The following is an 18,868-nucleotide window of genomic DNA, read 5'->3' as shown; positions in this document are numbered from 1 at the left end:
AAAAAAAAAAAAAAAAAAAAAAAAAAAAAAAAAAAAAAAAAAAAAAAAAAGATACCATATCAAAGAAAGCCTTCCACCCGGTTACCCTTCCAGCACTAAATCAAGGGCGAGTCTTGCTGTATGCATGCCGCTCCGCAATAGGGTTTTCTCATCCTCTTTTGCCTTGATGAAAAGCCGAGACCAGTGGGAATTCTGACTGTACTTGCAATAGTGGAATTGTCATTTCTCTCTTTGCTCTTCCCTTGCGAGAACCTAGAGAGGCTTGTGTTCTGAGATTGTCAAAGGTTGGGTTACTTTGGTGACGGAAAAAAAAAAAGAAAAAAGTAAGAGAGAGAGAGAGAGTCGTAAATGTCCATAGCTTCTCCCGAGCCCCGCCCAAGTTTCCATATTCTTTCGGCTGCTTCCACGCACTTCCTCCTCCTCCCTATCCATCTTTTTGGCAGTATACTGACAGCGCATCTGAGCCCAAACTGACTAACTGTCTCGTAAATTAAGCACCGCCAACCTGCTCCTGGTGGACCTCCAGTGTGTCTCCGTCGGCCATCTCGAGCTGTTATGGTTTTGATCAATGTCAGCAGCTGTTTCCTACCTTTCTCAACCTTGCTTCTTTGCCTCGTTTTTGCGTCATTGGGTGTAGGGGGGAGAAAAAAAAAAAAAAAAAAGACAAAAGCCCGGACACACTTACCGTGTCTGGTGTGTCGGTCGGTTGGACGCGCTGCCCGTCAAACAGGAAGCGGACTTGACTGAGCGACTTGCCCTGACGATCGCAAAATGCGTTCATGAGCTTCTCCAGCTTTGTCGATCGCTTGATCTTGAAGAAGACCTCGTTGTTGTTATCAGTCACCTTGATGTTGAGGTGCTCCGGGGCAGCTGGGTCACCACCGCCAGCTGGTGCACCGCCGCCGGCACCTGGGTAGTCGTGAGGGCTGCCGCCGTTCTCGCGATCCGACATTATGGAAGCGAGTTGCCTCGGAAGTGAATTAGAGGGGGGGGGAAGGTGCTCCGGCGAGTAGAACGACGTCGCTTTTGCTCTACGTATGGTACGCAGGGATAAAGACAAGTCGCGTCGAGGTGGGTTCACTAGATTTGGCCCGCGGTTTTGTTCAATGTTTTCAAAGAATTAGTGACTCTGAAGTCTGAGAGCTGTTTTGTGCTACTCAAATGAAGGATTTTGACGGTGCAGGATTCAAAGGCGCAAAGCGAAAGGCACGTCGGCGGCAGGCGCGTGAAAGTGGGTGAGGGTCTGGGCAAGGCGGGCGGAGTGAGGTCCAGTTCCGTGATTTTGGTGGGGTAAGAGATCCAAAGCAATCGATACGTCAAATTCAGAGGGGAATGACAGGCGTGATCTTTGATTAGGAAGTTATTGGTTTTGGAAGCGCAACAGCAGCAGACGAGGAATAAAAAAACAAACCAAAATAAATAAATAAATAAAAAAAGAAAAACAACTTACGGATGCACCTGGAAGTTTACCGAAGCAAGCTCAGTGAGGAGACCCAAATTGAAATGGAGGATGCGGCCACCCAAAGGCAGTTTTGTGCCGATGCAAAACGAGCAAGGAACTTAATTGATCGTTGGTGGAAGCAAAGCCAGGCACCTCAGCCAAGGTAGATCGGGATGCAAGTGCTCTACTGTACTGTACTGTACTGTACGCAACCGTCCGTGGGCAAAACAGTGACGGCAGTGTGGGGCGATTCTGTGCTGGGATAAGCTGCGCTTGCATAGAAGAAAGAGCTCGGAATCTCTTCACCACGACATCACTTGTAGTTCAGTTTGTATTCTGTCAAGTCGCTGTTTTTACCAGACGTCACCAATCTCATCCCTTAAAGGGACACACTTCACCGCCCTTTTTGATAGCTTGTTTGGGCAACAATATACCTCCTGGGTGTTCATCCATTCCCACCCAGCCTTCATTCGTCATCATAGCTAGTTGAGCCTCATCCGGAGATAGCTCCTGCACCCGCGAAGCAGCCATGGTCGGTTTACAGGACTCGTTTATTCATACGTTGCCCGTCTGCCGTAAAAGCGATTACTTGGGTCGGCTTTATATCCGCTGATCACTGACCATATCCCTTGAAATTTAACAGTCACTGCAGAAAGATCTTAATACCGATCCACCTTGTCATCCTAGAGCGGTGTGTTTGATTTGTTTACAAAAGATACTCAGTTCACATCGGATGATGCTGACCCTCAAATCTTTGATCTTTTCTTGCCCCAAATACAGTGCGCCATACAAGGTAGGCAGGCATAGATTCCACGAGACTCGGTTGTTGGTCAGTCCATGATGCTCACATCCTTTCAACTCAGATTGCCTCACGAAGAATGGCTACAAAGAGGAAAAATGCCAGGGTGTAATTGATGCTCTATACGACTGTTGCAAAGCCTTTTACGAAAAGAATGGTGACGATGCCTCGACAGTCAGCTGTCCCAAGCCGGACCTGCTACGGCTGAAATTAAAGCAAAGGCAGGAAGCAGCAGGCAAGAAGAGCTGAGCTGGGATAACACACTGGGATATCTCAAAACATCTATCTGTATCACTCGTCCAAAGAACTTGCGTACACCTGAACAAGCAAATAATTAAAAAAATGCATCAGGTGACATTACGGGAGAGTGCATGCTCAATCTAGGCGTTCACTAGCGCGCTAAGAGGCCTTTTAGACCTGAACAAGCAGTGAGAAAAGTCTTGCTCCGCGACTCTAAACAGAAGGCCGATGACATTGATGAGGAAAAGAAAAGGAGAGAAAATTCGCAAACTCTTGGTGCATTCGTGCAAAGTTTTGTGGTCGTCCCTTGACAGATAGTGGGGCCGAAGACCGGTGGTCTCCACTTTAAAGCTTTCCCCGGCAACTCGCAGTTTGCGCATTGTTCCCAAATCGCGACTTCATTCGCGTCTGTAGCTGTGGGTTACATCGAGCGAGCTTCTTCAGAAGAAAAAAAAAAAAAGAAAATCAGCATCCATCCAACCAGACCAGGCAATCGATCGATTCCCAGCCGCGTATTTGGTGAAATATTGTCGGTCTTTGGAAAGTGAAATATTTTGAATCATTGGCATCGTCGCTTTCCCCGCTTTTCCTTTGGGCACTGAAGTAGCACGGTTGTCTACCTCACAAACGCCTCTCCTCCGACTTTGTCTCCCTCTGCTACCTACATAGCGAGCGCTAGAGAATTGCAGAAAATCATGGCGCCAACAACGCCCTTTTACGGGCTCGACTCGGGTTGGTCGCCCCTCCGATAATCCCACCGACTAGCCTGTGTGCACTGCTAATGCTGAATTATCCTAAACCGTATGCAGACGGCGACGATGAGATGGCTTTGCTCGAAGAGACGTTCAAGGAAACATCAGTACCTTACGATGAAGAGGTCGAGGTCTTTGCCAAATATCTAGACGACTGCGCCTTGGAGTCGGGCTCAACGCAACAGAAGCTTGCCAGGATCTTTCGATTGGTCGAGCAGTACTCGGACTACGTCAACGAACGGGCGCAAGCATTGCGAGAGCGATTAAGACTGGCCTCCACAGCCCGCCACGGCAAGCCTTCATGGCAAAATGCATCCGACGACAATACGGGCCAGGGTGGCGGTTCGACCCGGGATGGTGCTCTGAGCCAGAGCGAGCGGCTGCAGCTCTGGGAGCAGGAGGCGCAAACGTGGGATCTGCTGAAGCGCATGTTACCACTGAGGTACGGCCAGAAGCCGAGCACCAACTCGCAAAAACACGGCCCTTACTGGAATGAATTCTTGGAGACGGTCGAGGGTGCTGCGGAGAACAAGGCGGTATTGGAATGGTTGCAGATGAGCGCACGCGTGCGCCCAGATATTGACGACCTCGTGAAGGACCTGCAGCAGAACGCTGACCGGGGTGACATTCTTGCCCACGGTTGGCTTCACACCAAGACTGCAATCAAGATGTACAAGACCCATATGCACATGGCAGGGACAGTCGATCCGCAGACGGCAGATTCCACAGGCTCAAACCTCAAATCAGCGAACGGACCCATGGTGACACAACTCGATCCCGATGTTGTGATCAGGCAAAAGCGGAAACTGGCGGCCCAAGACGAGTACTTTGAGCGAGCCATCTGGCTCGGCTGCTTTGAGCTGCTTCGACGAGGACGCAGCATGAGTGAGATCAGGGACTGGTGCCAGGAGCGGACGGAAGCTTGGAGGGCAGTTAGCATATCCGGCTTGCCGCTAGCCTTGGACGGCCGTGGCGAGCCGCCCATTGACGATCCCATGTCGGTAATACTTTGGAGAAGGATGTGCCTTCAGATGGCTCGCAATGGCGGCACCGACGACTTTGAGCGTGGCGTCTACGGCATCCTTGCTGGAGACCGGGAAAAGGTGGAGGCTGTCTCTCGCGCATGGGACGACTTCGTGTTTGCGCAGTACAACGCGCAACTCCGGGGACAGTATGATCAGTACTTGGTTGAGAAGTGCGGCCTCGGCCCTTCGTCACCACTAAGCCAGTTCGGCGCAGTCGAACTTCCCAGATCGGGCCATAGTTCAAAATCATACATCGATGGGCTTGTTCTGCGGCCAACAATCAACAGTGAGGCCAAGTCGGTCTCCAGAACACTACACTCCTCCATCCTCAGCAATGGACTGGACGAGTTCTTGATTCGGCAAGGCGATATGCTGGCCCTGGAGGCTAGATCCAACAGCAAACAGAACGAGTTGATGTCGAGGCTCCTTCCATCACAGGATGTTCACTTTTCGGCAAACTCGGTCGTCGGTGGGTTCGCAAACCTGAGCGACCACCAGTGGATTCGGACCATGAGCCATATCTTTATCGCGATTTCGGAACTTGAGTCCATCGCAAAACCAGACCAGGCACCGGACCGTCGCCTGCCAACAAAGGAGCATATCCTGGTGTCCTACATTGGCTATTTGCGCCTGGCTGGCCTGGACGAACTCATTCCACTGTACTGTGCAAAGTTGCAAGGCGAACGGCGGTACATATGCATGAGCAGGAATCTGATTCACATCACCGATAGGGAGTTGCAGGTCAGGTTGCTGAGTCTCATGAGCAAGATGGGTCACAACATGGTGGACTTTGTCAATATCCAGCCTCAGCTTTATCTCGACGACATTAGCGAAGCCGTGGAGGATTCGCCGCTGTTGCACACCGAAAGGCATGCTCTCCAAATACTTGCACCGGGACCCCCATCGCTCAAGTATGGTCGTATCATAAATCCTGGAGTTCTTGGAAACAACCCTACCGACCCAGAGGACACGGAATTTGCTCTTCCAGACGAATATCTGATCCGGTCAATGGAATGGATGCTCCTTGTCACTGGACTAGTGCCAGAGACTTTTGAGTACGGCGTTAGAATCTACAAATATTTCTTCAGTAGGTCTTCTCCCCCGGAACAGGACATCTTTTAAATTTTTCTTGAAGCTGACATGGGTTCAACCCGCAGAGCATAAGCGGCTAGTCGCCGCCAGGGCCCTTGCCGAGAGGGTATCTTGCGCCGAGATATTACGTCTCAAAGCAAACTTGGCCATTCCAGATGAAGAGGAAAGTTTAGCCTGGTGGGACGACGTCTTTTCACCCGCCAACCTTGAGCCTGCCATCGATGCTATGGATGAAGACGACGTCACGCCAGAAATCTCAAGAGAACAGCTTTCAATCATTGCCCGACCATATTACGAGCTGGAGAGCGCCATCAAGGTGATGGACTGTTTGGAGACGACGGCACACGTTGTGCACCAGACAAGAGAGTGAGTTCATGTTCTGGATATACCGAGTGTGATCAAGGATTGCGGATGTGCGCGGAATACTAATTTGGTGTTTAGTGACGGCTCTCGCGATCGTGAGGCTGCAAAGTCCCTGGCCGATAATGCCAAGCTCATCAAGGGCTACATGAAGCCGTTGTTGAAAGATTGGCTTCTAACCAGCAAGAATTGTAGGTTTCTAATTTAAATTGGCGTCTTTTTTTTTTATTTTTTCTTCACATGGTCGAACCTTGGGCTCTGCTAACCTTGGTTGTTCTTTTTCTCCCATTCACAGATCGCAAAGAATTCATCCAGCTACGTGAGATGTACCTCCCAGAGTTGGTGATAGGTTACGCGAGTGCACTTCATGCAGCGGGAACCTCATCCACTCGTGACTATCTACTCGAGTGCATGGACTTGGCGGCGCAGATTGCAGCCGAGGGTTCGGACCTGGCGGAACTACTGGTCAAGACGGGCCGCATGAAGGAGCTGCTCGAGTCGTTCGCGTCTTGCAGTAAGGCTTTGGCCATCTGGACGACCGACCTGAAGAAGGGGCAGGGACCAAACTCGAAGAAGTACCGCGAGACGGGCTGGTCGAGGGAGCTCTGGACTATCAAGCCTTGAACGTAGTCTGCTAGGGGTTCGTATTGTAGTGATAGGCAGGAATTCAGGCCTTGTCAGGAGGAACAACCCTGAATTTGCAAAGAGTTATACATGTGGGTGCCTAGCTCATGCAGTTTAACGCGTACAATACTAAACTAACTAATGTTCTTGCTTGTTTGTGAGAGGCTTGAAGTTGTTCGTTCTTGTGTGGTAACATAAGCTTATCCGAACCTGACACTTTACCTCCGACTCTTCTTGATGGGATGACTATGCTTGCAGTAGTGCGTATGTAAGCGGACCGCGGGTCAAAGGGTCAAGAGTAGAATTGTTCAGACGACGAGCCGAGATATACCAGCAGGATGTTTCGTGAGGGGAATATTAACTTTGCTTGGGCATTGATTAAGGCATTACGTGAGATGATGTAGAGACTACAAGATGCAATAAATAAAAACGCCCAGTTTCGGTCTTTTTCTTTTAGTAAAGTCAAGGCCCGAGGATAAGAATCCTCAATTACACCCGTGGCTCACGAACTCATCAACCATATGGCAGGCGACAACACATCAAACAAGCCCAAGCAGGGCGGCGTTTGCGGCGGCAACGGCTCGTCCACGCCGCAGCAGCAGCGCACACCGTATTCCGAGTACCAGCTAGACGTTTACCGCGCGCATCTGCTAGAGGGCCGGGGCCCGCCGGCAACGACGAACCCGCGCGGCCTGGAGCAGCAGGCGCGCGAGCACATGACGCCGGAAGGGTTCGGGTACGTGGCGGGCGGGGCGGGGGCAGAGGAGACGGTGGCGGCGAACCGGGCGGCGTTTGGGAGCTGGCGGCTCGTGCCGCGGCTGCTCCGGCCGACGGGGCCGCGCGACCTGGGCGTCGAGCTGTTCGGGACGCGGTACGACAGCCCGCTCGTCATGGCGCCCGTGGGCGTGCAGGAGGCGTTCCACGAGGACCGCGAGCTGGGCACGGCGCGCGCCTGCGCCGAGCTCGGCGTGCCCTTTTGCCTCAGCACCGCCGCCTCGTCCACCGTCGAGGAGGTCGCCGAGGCGTCGGGCGCGCGGCTCTGGTACCAGCTGTACTGGCCGCTCGACGACGACGTCACGGCGAGCCTGCTGGGTCGGGCGCGGCGCGCCGGCTGCAGCGTGCTGGTGGTGACGCTGGACACGCACTCGATGAGCTGGCGGCCGCGGGATCTGGACCGCGGCTTCCTCCCGTTTGCGGTCGGCAAAGGCAACGCCATGGGTTTCTCGGACCCCGTGTTTCGGGGCAAGTTTGCGGCACAAGTTAGACAAGGCGGCGAGGAGGATGAGGACCTCGCCACGCCCGAGGGGAACCCGGTCGCGGCCAGCTTGGCATGGACGGCCGAGGTCTTCAGCGGCTACGCGCACCGGTGGACGGAGCTGGCCAAGCTGCGGAGTATGTGGGGCGAGGGGAACCCGATCGTGCTCAAGGGGATCGTGAGCGTCGAGGACGCCAGGCTCGCCATGGAGCACGGCATGGACGGAATCGTTGTGTCGAACCACGGTGGCAGGCAGCTGGATGGAGCCGTGGCAGCGCTGGATGTACTGCCAGAGATTGTCGACGCCGTGGGCGGGAGCATGACGGTTCTGTTTGACTCGGGCGTTCGGTCTGGTGTCGACGTCATGAAGGCGCTTTGTTTGGGGGCCAAGGGGGTTTTGGTCGGGAGGTAAGGTTTTCTTTTTTTTTTTTTTTTTTTTTCTCCCTTTTCCTGTCGTCTGCTCCTTCTCATCTGCCAGAGTTTCTGTATAATAATGTGCTGACAAGTCTTTTTCCTACAAAAAAAAGACCCGTCATATACGGCCTCGGGATAGCAGGCAAGGAGGGCGCCCAGCATGTCCTCGCCGGTATACTCGCCGACCTTGATCAGTCAATGGGTCTCGCCGGGGTCAAAAACATAAGCGAACTCACGCGGGACAGGTTACGGAGGACACCAGCAGCTAAAGCTCTACTCTGAAGCAGGATAGATCCTTTGGATGTAAGCACTTTATGCTTGGTTTGTGTTTATTTCTGGGGGTTATGTCAGTAGAGCCAAGCAGTAGTATCACCTTTCAGGGGCCCGTTCGACACTGAACATTAAGCAATGGTGTTATGTATTTAGCAGTCCATGTTGCTTTGACGTCTTATACATTACCCCTTTCTCACAGAACTTGCAATCAAGAGAAATCTGGAAAGGACTGGTGGCCTTGTCATATAAACAGTTCAGACGTTTTCGCTTTTGTAATATGACCAAGAAAAAACGGAAATACAAACATTGAAAGCAGACTCCTTTTGCAAAAGACAATATCACTATTTGGGGAATATGTGTCAGCCAAATGCCTTGAGTTTACTGTACAGGAGTGGTCTTGAGGAAAAAAAGGGGGGCTTACCTTTTGCGCAGCCTCCCGCCTCTGCTTGACAGCAGCTGCGAGTTCATCAAGCACTGCAACAGTGTCCTGCCATGAGATGCATGCATCCGTGATGCTGACACCGTACTTCAACCCGGCCTTGCCCTCCTTGGGCACCTTCTGATTGCCCTCGTTGATGTTGCTCTCGATCATGACACCCATGATGGCGTCCTCGCCCGTCTTGATCTGCTCGGCCAGCTCGTGGGCGACCTTGGGCTGGTTGCGGTGGTCCTTGAGCGAGTTGCCGTGGCTGCAGTCAACCATGAGGCGCGGCCTGAGCCCGGCCTTGACCAAGGCCTCCTTGGCCTCGCCGATGCTCTTGGCGTCGTAGTTGGTGCCCTTCTTGCCGCCGCGCAGGATGACAAAGCAGTCCTCGTTGCCGACGGTGCCCACGATGGCGACGACGCCCGGCTTGGTCACCGACAGGAAGTGGTGGGGGTGCTTGACAGCACCGATGGCGTCGATGGCGACGCCCAGCGTGCCGTCGGTGCCGTTCTTGAAGCCGACGGGGAACGACAGGCCCGAGGCCAGTTCGCGGTGGAGCTGGCTCTCGGTGGTGCGGGCGCCGACTGCGCCTGCTGATAGGAGGTCGGCGAGGAACTGGGGTGAGATGGTGTCGAGCATTTCCGAAGCGATCGGCATCCCCTTGCTGGTGAGATCGACAAACAGTTGGCGGGACATCTTAAGACCCTTATTGATCTTGAAGCTGTTGTCGATATCGGGGTCGTTGATGAGACCCTTCCAGCCGACGGTCGTCCGGGGCTTTTCCAGGTAAGCTCGCATGACGATGAGCAGCTCGTCCTTGTGCTTCTCCTTCTCCTTGACGAGCATGTCGCAGTACTGGAGGGCGGCATCTGGATCATGGATGGAGCACGGCCCGACAATGACGAGCAACCTGTTCATGGGGTCGTTGCCATTGACAACAGCGGCTGCCTCCTCGCGGCCCTGCATCACCGTCTGCCTAGACTCGGGGGTCTGGCTGATCTCATGTTGAAGGAGATCGGGAGACGTGAGGGGGTTGTATCCACGGACTGAGATGAATTTTTATTTGTCGTTAGTTATCTCAGGGCCTGGTCACTTATCGACTGGTGAAGTTGGTGATGGATTAAAAGAAAAAAAAAAAAAAAAAAAAAAAATAATTAATGCCAGCATTTTGTCATTCCCATCAGCAAGCCTGGTTATGGGGATAGGTTTGCAGCTTACTCCTCCAGTCTTCACTCTCCTCCTTGTTGCCAACATTCTTGTTTGGAATGAAAAACGACTGTGTGATATAAAAGAGTCAGATATGAATGTTTTGATCCTTTGACGCTAGAATTCTAAACTAGCGATCCAAAGACCCGCCGCAGTGCTTGGTATAAGTACTGAAGCGAGCAAAGTAAGTGGATGGCGGGGCTAGATTGAAGGCATTTGACGCACCATTTTGACCGAGTTGAGCGTAAGGAATTAATTGTTCAAGTTTGTGAGGGGTTCAATCAAACAAGGTGCACTTGTTTGTCGAGTATGTAAATATGAAACAATTTCAAAAGCGCCAATGCGGCACAGCTCAAAATTTTTCCTAGTAAGTTAGTCGGCAGATCTTAGTGCATTTGTTTGTCTGGTCTAGGGCTGGGCTGGGCTATAGTAGGTAGACATTTGGGTTGATCAAAAGGCAATTCACCAATAATGAGTGTGTGAGTCAGCCCATTGCACATTCAGTCATACGCATATGAACAGCGTTCGTTTAGGTGGGGTGGGATTCGCTGCGGGGATCTTGCCTTGCCACTCAATTGGCTTGAAATGGAGACCCAGGCTGACCACAGACACAGCTCTGAAAAACCGCCCGTCTATCGACTTCGTTGAAGAACACAACATGCAGCCAAGACGAAACTATTTCTACCCGCCTGAGACTAGATATAGCAGGGTGGGACGTCCCGTCGTCGTATAATTAATCGTCGACTATAAAAAGGTACACACAGGCTGCTCCTTGGCTTCTTGCAGTTCCTTTTGAATATGCCTTGCAGGCATGTCAAGGAAGACAGTGATGGCTCTTCTTGATGCAATTATCCCGCGAAAGGGAAGAAAAATCATTTCAACAAGAAGCCCACCATACTCGGATGCGATTGCTCATCTGTACCTGGGCGAGAGGCACAAGATGTAGGGCCATACCCTGTCCGTGAGGTACAGTCGCCCAATCCCGATATTTCGGGCCTTGTAAGCGCCCCTCTATCCGCTTCTAATTATGACATGCAAGGTTTTTTTTTTTTTTTTTTTTTTTTTTTTTCTCCCACATGCAGTCTTCCAGTTGATCGTGGATTTGTTGGCCCCGAATATAATCGTGTGCATCCTTGTCATCATGCTACATTTCGGCAGCTGACCCTAATGATGAGCAACTCTGCACCAAGCTTGATAGATCGATACTTGGTTGGGTGCGCAAGTGCATGTCTCCACGGCTGCTCGGATGGAATCCTGGGAAAATGGGAGACTGTGAGACTGTGAGATGAAACCGAACAGTGCATATGGTTTTTTGTCGACAGCATGGCTGTGGCGATGGCTACATGTCAACAGTGCTGATGCGTGCCTGGTTGCTTCTCAGATCACATACTCGTTCAGCGACGCCCAGTTGGTCAACGCACTCTGTCTATCCACCAGCGCCTTTATAAATAGACGCGATATATCAACTTACGACTGGTAGATGCTTGTCAGCTGCGCCTGGTTCGCTTCCCTCACTCAGCTGGCTGCCATCCTGTTGCTGAACAGACAGATTCGAAAATTTCAGCTGCTCGTGTACATCAGAGTATCACTCATGACGGTGGTGCTGATTTACTTTTGCAGCACGGCTACTGGGCCCGATTCAGTACTAGTCAACTGGGCATTTTGGATGGATGGCTAGGAGTTATTTGTCGTATCAGTGCTCTCCGAGTGCTCTTCTTTCGGTCTCTGATGTCTTATGACTTGAGTGGTCGCCTTGCAGTGCTCTTTACCACACCAAGACGGCCGTATCGAGAGAAAAGATCAACGCCCAAGCAAGGCGTTGGCCCCGCCAAGTTATTGGAACACAAGGACAAAAGGACTTAATCGGGGGACCAAGCCCTGTCCGTGGCTCAAATACGATACTAACATTCACGGCATTACATTTTGGCAGGCTTGATAGCCTCCCGCTTGAACTCTTCGATCCCATTGACCTTGCCATAGAGCCACTTCAAGGCCATTGTACTGCTTGCCTCAAGACCGGCGCAGAATGCAAAGAAAACGGCCCTCTGCGCGGTGTTCAGAAGTCCCAGAATTGGATAAGGGTACCTGTTTTTGTTCGCGTCAGTACAAGTATGGAGGCTCAACGCTAAAGTAAACGGAAATGCTTACCATCCATTGTGGCTGGCGCAGTGCTCTATCCAGCCCCAGTACAAAAATGCCAGCACCACGCTGAGACCAACAGCTCCATTGGCTTTGACGGTCCAAGGAGGGCTGAAGAACAGTAGGTCGATGGTCAAGAATATTGCTGGAGCGGCGTGATAGCCAATATCAACAGCCCAGGGCAGGCTTTCAATGGTTAAAGGTCAGCAAGTTTTCCTTTTTAGATTTGGCCGATTGATCTTGTTTGCCAACACCGCCCTCCCAGACTTACCTATATTCGGATGGCATCAATAATTCCTTGTCGTAAAGTGCAATTCCCCAGTACAAGATGCTGATCAAGACCTCGAGCGGGTTCGCGCACACGGCCACAAAGTTCTTGGCCTTGAAAAAGGTCGGGCTCAGAGTTACGTCGGCCAGCAATCCCAACCCGAAGGCTATCATCGACAAGCCAAGGCCTATGATTGTGAGGAATTGACCGCTACCGCCGTACGCTGAGCTGATTGGCGTGGGGAAGATGTAGAGGTATCGAAAGGACTGGTAGAATGAAGCCAGGCCCAGAATATGTAGCGTCAGTGAGAGGTCCCTGGAGGGAGACCTCAGCCGCTGGAGGGAGTGTTTGACGTCCATTGTTATTGATGTTTTGTAGTCGTGTCAAGGCTTTTCCTATTGCTCTACAGTAGTCTAAAGATTACACGCCTTAGGCCTAGGACAAGGGAGGAGGAAAGAAAAGAAAGAAACAATCCGGGAATTAATATCACATCGGTACAAATTTTTCAGTGAAAAATATGTCAAGGACGCCCGGGCTTACTCTTTCCGCGCGGACTGTTGAAGCACGCCGAGGGTTTGTAGAGTTACGAAAGAGCAACCGAGCTCCCCGAAGCTTGGCTAGCAGCATCCACTGTCTATGGTTTTCTCCCCACTTCTCTCGAGCTGCAAACGTCATCGACCAACACTTGGAATGCAGCGCAGGGCCAAAGCAAGCACATGCAACATGGATCCCATTGGGTCTGTGAGTTCCATGTTGGCGAGATCTGAGGAGGACCAAACACTGCTGAAGCGTCTGGTTTTTTTTTTTTTTTTTTTTTTTTTTTTTTAGCTGAGTCTGATGGCTAGTTGTGACAGGGTTTTATCTTCAAAATGCTTGGATACATGGTAGCAGGTGTTTGGCGTCTGTTTAGCCTCCCAAGAAAGCACAACCGCAAAACCGCAAAATGGCCCGGAGCCGGAAGTGGGGCCGCTCGGTGCGGTGCGACGCGCTGCCAATCAACACCATCGCGAACTTTTGGTGCGGAACAAATGGACGAACCTGCATTATTTTGGCTGTCATTGTAATTCTTGATGGAATACATGAAGAAAAATTCCCGCTTCTGAAAGAAAACAGACATCTACAGTTATTCGCGTCACTTTGGCGCACATAGCAAACTTTCATTTCAGGACTTAACTATAGCTGGGCTTCAGAGAAAATGAAAACAGAAGCCACAGAAGACGACGACGTCAAGTCGCTGAAGCGCAGCCATTCGGAAACCCAAGATGACGATGGTTGGTCTGATATTTACTATCAAACGGCCTCGACAGCTCTTTACTAACATGCGGATTCCAGACAGCTCCTCCGACGATGACATGGGCCCGCAGCTGCCATCTCAGGCCCCGAAAAAGAAGCGCCGTGTCCTCCCATACGAAAAGCTCTACGCCTCGGCCCTGCCCAAGTCACCTCGCTACTCAAAGTCGCTCATGCACAAGGAGCAACTTGCCTTTGTGCTATGGACCCCGATCACCGAGTTCCTCATCACGGTGTCTGTCGACGGCGTCGTCAAGTTTTGGAAGAAGATTGGGCAAGGCATCGAGTTCGTCAAGGAGTTCAAGGCGCACATGGGCGAGATTAAGTCCGTTTCTGTCAGCGCGGATGGTCGCAGCTTTGCTACTGCGGGGCTGGATAAGACGATCAAGATTTTTGACGTAATCACTTTCGACCTGCTCGCAATGATGGAGCTGGACTACGTCCCGCGCTGCGTCTGTTGGGTGCACAAGAAGGGCGCCAGGCTGCCCCTACTTGCCGTGTCAGAGTCTGAAAAGCCGCTAATTCATATCTTGGACGGGAGAGGTGAAAGGACAGAGCCCATACATACCATCAAGGGCCTCCATCGAAGCCCGGTAACTCTAATGACCTTCAACGATGCATACGACTGCGTCATATCGGCAGATCAAGGCGGTATGCTTGAGTACTGGAGACCAAACGAGACATATCAAAAGCCGGATAACGTCTTTGCCATGAAGAGCTCAACAAACCTGTTTGAATTCAAGAAGGCCAAGGCAGTGCCTACATCGCTTACAATATCGCCTAACGGCGAGAAGTTCGCCACATATTCTTCGCCAGACCGCAAGATACGAGTCTTTGACTTTGCAACTGCCAAACTGTACAGAACATACGACGAGTCCATACGCACGGTTGAGGAGATGCAGCAGGCCGGCACTGCAATCCAAAAGCTTGACGATAACGAGTTCAAGCGGAGGTTGGCGCAGGAGCGGGAGCTGGATGCCCCTGCGCTTGCGGACAAGATTAATGTGATTTTTGACGAGTCGGGCCACTTCATCATGTACGGCTCGATCCTCGGGGTCAAAGTGCTCAACACGTACTCGAACAAGGTGGTCAAGGTCTACGGCAAGGACGAAAACTTTCGCGCTCTCAACCTGGCCATCTACCAGGGCCAGCCCCAGAAGAAAGGCGTCACGACGGTGGCCATGGCCGCGTCGAGCAACCCCCTGCTGCAGGAGTCGGAGGTGCGCGACCCGATCCTGGTGGCGACGGGCGCGGGCAAGGGGCGTTTCTACATGTTCACCAACGACGAGGATATCTCTAAGACGACGCGGGACGTGCAGAACGAGAAACCGACGATACTCGGCGGGGCCAAGAAGGCGGCCGAGAAGAAGGCCGAGACGGGCTCTTCGGCCATCATCCACACGTCCTATGGCGACATTCACATCCGCTTGTTCCCCGACGCGGCGCCCAAGGCGGTGGAGAACTTTGTCACGCACTCTAAGCGCGGGTACTACAACAATACGATTTTCCACCGCGTCATTCGCAAGTTCATGATTCAATGTGGAGATCCGCTGGGCGATGGCACCGGCGGCGAGAGCATCTGGGGTAAGGAGTTTGAGGACGAGTTTAGCAGTCTGAAGCACGACAAACCATATACAGTCAGCATGGCCAATGCCGGGCCCAACACCAACGGCAGTCAATTCTTCATCACCACAGAGAAAACAGTACGTATCAGGTTGTCCAACACCTACTCCTCTGCGGAAATGAATGGTGGTTTTGTGCTAACGATCCAACTGTGCAGTCATGGCTTGACGGGAAACACACGATTTTTGGTAGGGCGGTGCAGGGATTCGATGTCATTCACAAGATCGAGAATGCTCGGACACACAAAGAAAAGCCGGAAGAGGATATTAAAATCCTTAACATTGACGTTTTCTGAATGTGCAATTGTCGTCACGTAGACTCGGTTCTCTTAAATACAGAGGCCAAAAAGCACGATACCCATTTTCTGCCCACAAAAGTCAAGAGGGAAGAAGAAGAAAAGAAAAGAAAAAGCAAACTAAAAACAGAATGTCTCTTTTTGAATATTTGCATTTCAGTTGAAAATGAGCCGTCTGCTGTTTGGGTAACAGTATTATTACAAGGCCGTGATCAGCCAATAGGTACTTTCTTATCGATTCGGTTCCCGTCCCCAGTGACATCAATGAGGGGCTGTCGAGAATGCCCCACAAAATTTCTTAACACAATCGAGAGAGACGGAAAGCCGACATTCTTGCCAAACGTCGGTCTTGAATCCACAAAGAACCACATCCACTTCTATAATCAAACTTGAATCGACAACGATATCAACCAAGTTTGAAATCAGTAGAGCAAAGCCCAGGCCAGGGCGGTAGAACTCCAAGATAAAGCGAAAACAGGCTTTTGCCTAGCAACCGCAACCATGTCGACCACAGTCGAAAAGGCAAGTATTCGCAACGGCTCGCATCCACAGAAGACTAGAACTTAGCCAACTAACACTCGTCGCGATGCGCGCACTCGACAGATCAAAGAGATCGAGGCCGAAGTAAGCCCCAACCAGCTCAGCTCAGCACAAATCCTAATGCGACTCCCAACGAACAATGCGCGCACACGGCGACAAGAAACGAAGACTGACAAAATGACCACCGACGGCGAACCCCGCCATGTTTGATTGGAATTTTTTGACAGATGGCCAAGACTCAAAAAAACAAGGCCACCTCCTACCATCTCGGACAGCTCAAGGCCAAGCTCGCAAAGTTGAAGCGTGAGCTGCTCACCCCGTCGTCGGGTGGCGGCGGCGGCGGCGCGGGCTTCGACGTTGCGCGCACGGGTGTCGCTAGTATTGGATTTATCGGCTTCCCCTCCGTGGGCAAGAGTACCCTGATGAGTCGGTTGACGGGTCAGCACTCCGAGGCGGCCGCTTACGAGTTCACAACTTTGACGTCGGTGCCTGGTCAGGTGATATATAACGGTAGGTGGTCTTGGGTGTGGGCGAACGGCTTGGGGGATGTAGTGGGTGGTGTACATCTGTATTGATGCACATGGGAAGACTTCTTTTGCGCTGACAACGGCGACGGTCGTGTTGGGGGAATATAGGCGCACCGTTGCAGATCATCGATCTGCCTGGTATCATCGAGGGTGCAAAAGACGGTCGTGGTCGTGGTAGGCAGGTCATTGCCGTGGCCAAGACTTGCCACTTGATCTTTATCGTTCTGGACGTCAACAAGCCGCTGACGGACAAGCGCGTGATCGAGTCGGAGTTGGAGGGCTTCGGCATCAGAATCAACAAGAGCCCGCCCAACATCACGTTCAAAAAGAAGGAGAAGGGTGGACTGAACATTACGAGCACGGTGCCATTAACCCACATCGACCACGACGAGATCAAGGCCGTCATGTCCGAGTACCGCATCAACTCGGCCGATATCGCCATCCGCTGCGACGCCACCATCGACGATCTGATCGATATACTCGAGGCCAAGAGCAGGAGCTACATCCCTGTCATCTACGTGCTCAACAAGATCGACGCCATCAGCATAGAGGAGCTGGATCTGTTGTACAGGATTCCCAACGCGGTGCCCATCAGCTCCGAGCATGGGTGGAATATCGACGAGTTGATGGAGGCCATGTCAGTGACTATCACCCAGTAGAGAGAATTGGCGTCTGGCGACAAGCGTGGAAGATTGCACAAGCTTCTTTCGGTCCGGGCTTTGTGATGAACTAACAATTTCTCTCTCTGTGAACAGGTGGGAGAAGCTGAACCTTGTACGCGTGTACACCAAACCAAAAGGCAAGCTGCCAGATTACTCGGCGCCTGTGGTGCTGCGGGCCAACCGATGCACCGTTGAAGACTTTGTTAGTATTCCCTAGTACTGCGGGTTCTTATTTTCTAGCGCATCTACTTACGTTTCGTTCTGTAGTGCAATGCCATTCACCGAAGTATCGCAGAGGTTTTCAAGACTGCCATTGTCTATGGCAAGTCGGTCAAGCACCAGCCGCAAAGGGTTGGACTTGCGCACGAGCTGGCGGACGAAGATATCGGTGAGTCATATTATCCGTTTTGGCATGCCGCCGTATTACCATTACAGGCTGTGGCGCTTATAGCGGTCTTTCGCAACCTTTTACATGCAATATTTTTGTACTGCGCATGACAAGACAGCCTACATGAAATCGATTCGCATCGAAGGACTAACCGCGCAATCATCACAGTGACTATTGTCAAGCGATGAGTCAAACAGGCTTACAAACGAGCTCGCCTGCCAGAGGAAAGCCGAGGGAGCCTTCGGGGATGCCCGGGAATAGCTACGGGCTGTGCCTTCCTTGAGTGCACGCGCGTATCACTTTGGGAGAGTCGAGGCTGGGGTGAACCATCTCGACTTCTTCAAGCAGGTTGTAACGCGCCCAGCTGGGTTCAGTGGAAATCTATGTGTGGCAGTTGGGTGAAACTTTTCGTGCCGATATCATGGTAACCACTTCACTCATTGTATGTACACCCTAACCATTCTTGAAGTCTGGATTATGAAACCAAAAGCGGGAAGTTGTTTTTTGATTCGGATATTTGAGGCCTGATCTATTCGCTCCGGGTGTTTCTAAGACATCCTTCGTTTTTGAAGCCAATAGAAAGCTATCGGGAATTTAGTCGGTTGCCGGCAAGGTCAAATCAAAACAGGAGACATCCCCTGATCTCCACAGATGAACCTAAGCGATATATATGGCATTGTCGTCTACTTTTTCGTTTTGTTTCGCGAGATGTTCACATGTCTTTCGATCTAGCACAGCCACATCTGTATCACTAAATCCCTGGGCATCGTTCTTCTTTACAGGTACAGACGTCAGAGACCGTTATCCTCCGATGTCTCAAGCTTAATCCCCAACCGAAAAAAGAAAACCTATTTAAGCGTGGGGGAGTGGTAGGAGAGGAAACAGATGTGATGAGAGATGCATGACCCGCATGGTAAGGAGGCAACGAGAAATCGGCAAGACATGCGAGGAGCCAGTAAAGTTACATGCTTATCGTAGAATCAGAGAAACAAAAAGGCCTATGCATTGGCTTCGCGATGACTGCCCAACCCGACCCGAACCACACCTACCTTGTTTCAAGCCAAGTTACTCCGGATAAGGAGGCCGAACCGGGCAAGTTCAGCGTCCTCGCTTGGGAGAGGAATCCGTTTCAATGTTCATTTAGCGGAATAAAAACTCAGCACACATCAAATGCGGAATTGAAGCGAAAGGAATAGTTGAGTGCTTCCGCTCTTTCCAATAAAGGGGGGGG

The 18,868-nt window shown here is 51.6% G+C and overlaps 7 protein-coding genes across 7 annotated transcripts; 4 read left to right on the top strand and 3 right to left on the bottom strand.

Moving 5' to 3' along the window:
• Positions 1–490: 490 nt before the first annotated feature.
• PpBr36_05231 (uncharacterized protein) lies at positions 491–952 on the bottom strand (the record flags this gene model as incomplete). The annotated part of the gene is made up of 2 exons (XM_029892388.1): positions 491–550; positions 686–952. The coding sequence occupies 2 exons, from the start codon at positions 950–952 to the stop codon at positions 491–493; spliced, it is 327 nt and encodes a 108-aa protein (XP_029748954.1).
• A 1,176-nt stretch (positions 953–2,128) lies between these two features.
• PpBr36_05230 (uncharacterized protein) lies at positions 2,129–2,489 on the top strand (the record flags this gene model as incomplete). Its single annotated transcript, XM_029892387.1, has 2 exons — positions 2,129–2,234; positions 2,305–2,489. Coding segments are annotated over 2 exons (291 nt in total), but the record flags the coding sequence as incomplete, so codon positions are not given.
• A 686-nt stretch (positions 2,490–3,175) lies between these two features.
• Positions 3,176–6,333, top strand: PpBr36_05229 (uncharacterized protein; the record flags this gene model as incomplete). The annotated part of the gene is made up of 5 exons (XM_029892386.1): positions 3,176–3,212; positions 3,290–5,344; positions 5,415–5,715; positions 5,791–5,900; positions 6,005–6,333. The coding sequence occupies 5 exons, from the start codon at positions 3,176–3,178 to the stop codon at positions 6,331–6,333; spliced, it is 2,832 nt and encodes a 943-aa protein (XP_029749146.1).
• Positions 6,334–6,854: 521 nt separating this feature from the next.
• On the top strand, positions 6,855–8,284 carry PpBr36_05228 (uncharacterized protein; the record flags this gene model as incomplete). The annotated part of the gene is made up of 2 exons (XM_029892385.1): positions 6,855–7,996; positions 8,116–8,284. 2 exons carry the CDS (start codon positions 6,855–6,857, stop codon positions 8,282–8,284), a joined length of 1,311 nt encoding a protein of 436 aa, XP_029749086.1.
• Positions 8,285–8,613: 329 nt separating this feature from the next.
• PpBr36_05227 (uncharacterized protein) lies at positions 8,614–10,133 on the bottom strand (the record flags this gene model as incomplete). The annotated part of the gene is made up of 4 exons (XM_029892384.1): positions 8,614–8,616; positions 8,697–9,745; positions 9,918–9,975; positions 10,131–10,133. 4 exons carry the CDS (start codon positions 10,131–10,133, stop codon positions 8,614–8,616), a joined length of 1,113 nt encoding a protein of 370 aa, XP_029749149.1.
• A 1,688-nt stretch (positions 10,134–11,821) lies between these two features.
• On the bottom strand, positions 11,822–12,671 carry PpBr36_05226 (uncharacterized protein; the record flags this gene model as incomplete). The annotated part of the gene is made up of 3 exons (XM_029892383.1): positions 11,822–11,990; positions 12,054–12,230; positions 12,316–12,671. 3 exons carry the CDS (start codon positions 12,669–12,671, stop codon positions 11,822–11,824), a joined length of 702 nt encoding a protein of 233 aa, XP_029749150.1.
• An 836-nt stretch (positions 12,672–13,507) lies between these two features.
• Positions 13,508–17,825, top strand: PpBr36_05225 (uncharacterized protein; the record flags this gene model as incomplete). The annotated part of the gene is made up of 7 exons (XM_029892382.1): positions 13,508–13,583; positions 13,645–15,305; positions 16,288–16,570; positions 16,696–17,224; positions 17,343–17,451; positions 17,517–17,637; positions 17,806–17,825. 7 exons carry the CDS (start codon positions 13,508–13,510, stop codon positions 17,823–17,825), a joined length of 2,799 nt encoding a protein of 932 aa, XP_029749760.1.
• Positions 17,826–18,868: the final 1,043 nt, after the last annotated feature.

Source organism: Pyricularia pennisetigena, chromosome 6 (assembly GCF_004337985.1).
Source record: "Pyricularia pennisetigena strain Br36 chromosome 6, whole genome shotgun sequence".
Taxonomy (NCBI): Eukaryota; Fungi; Ascomycota; class Sordariomycetes; order Magnaporthales; family Pyriculariaceae; genus Pyricularia; species Pyricularia pennisetigena.
This window is presented reverse-complemented; position numbering and strand designations above follow the sequence as displayed.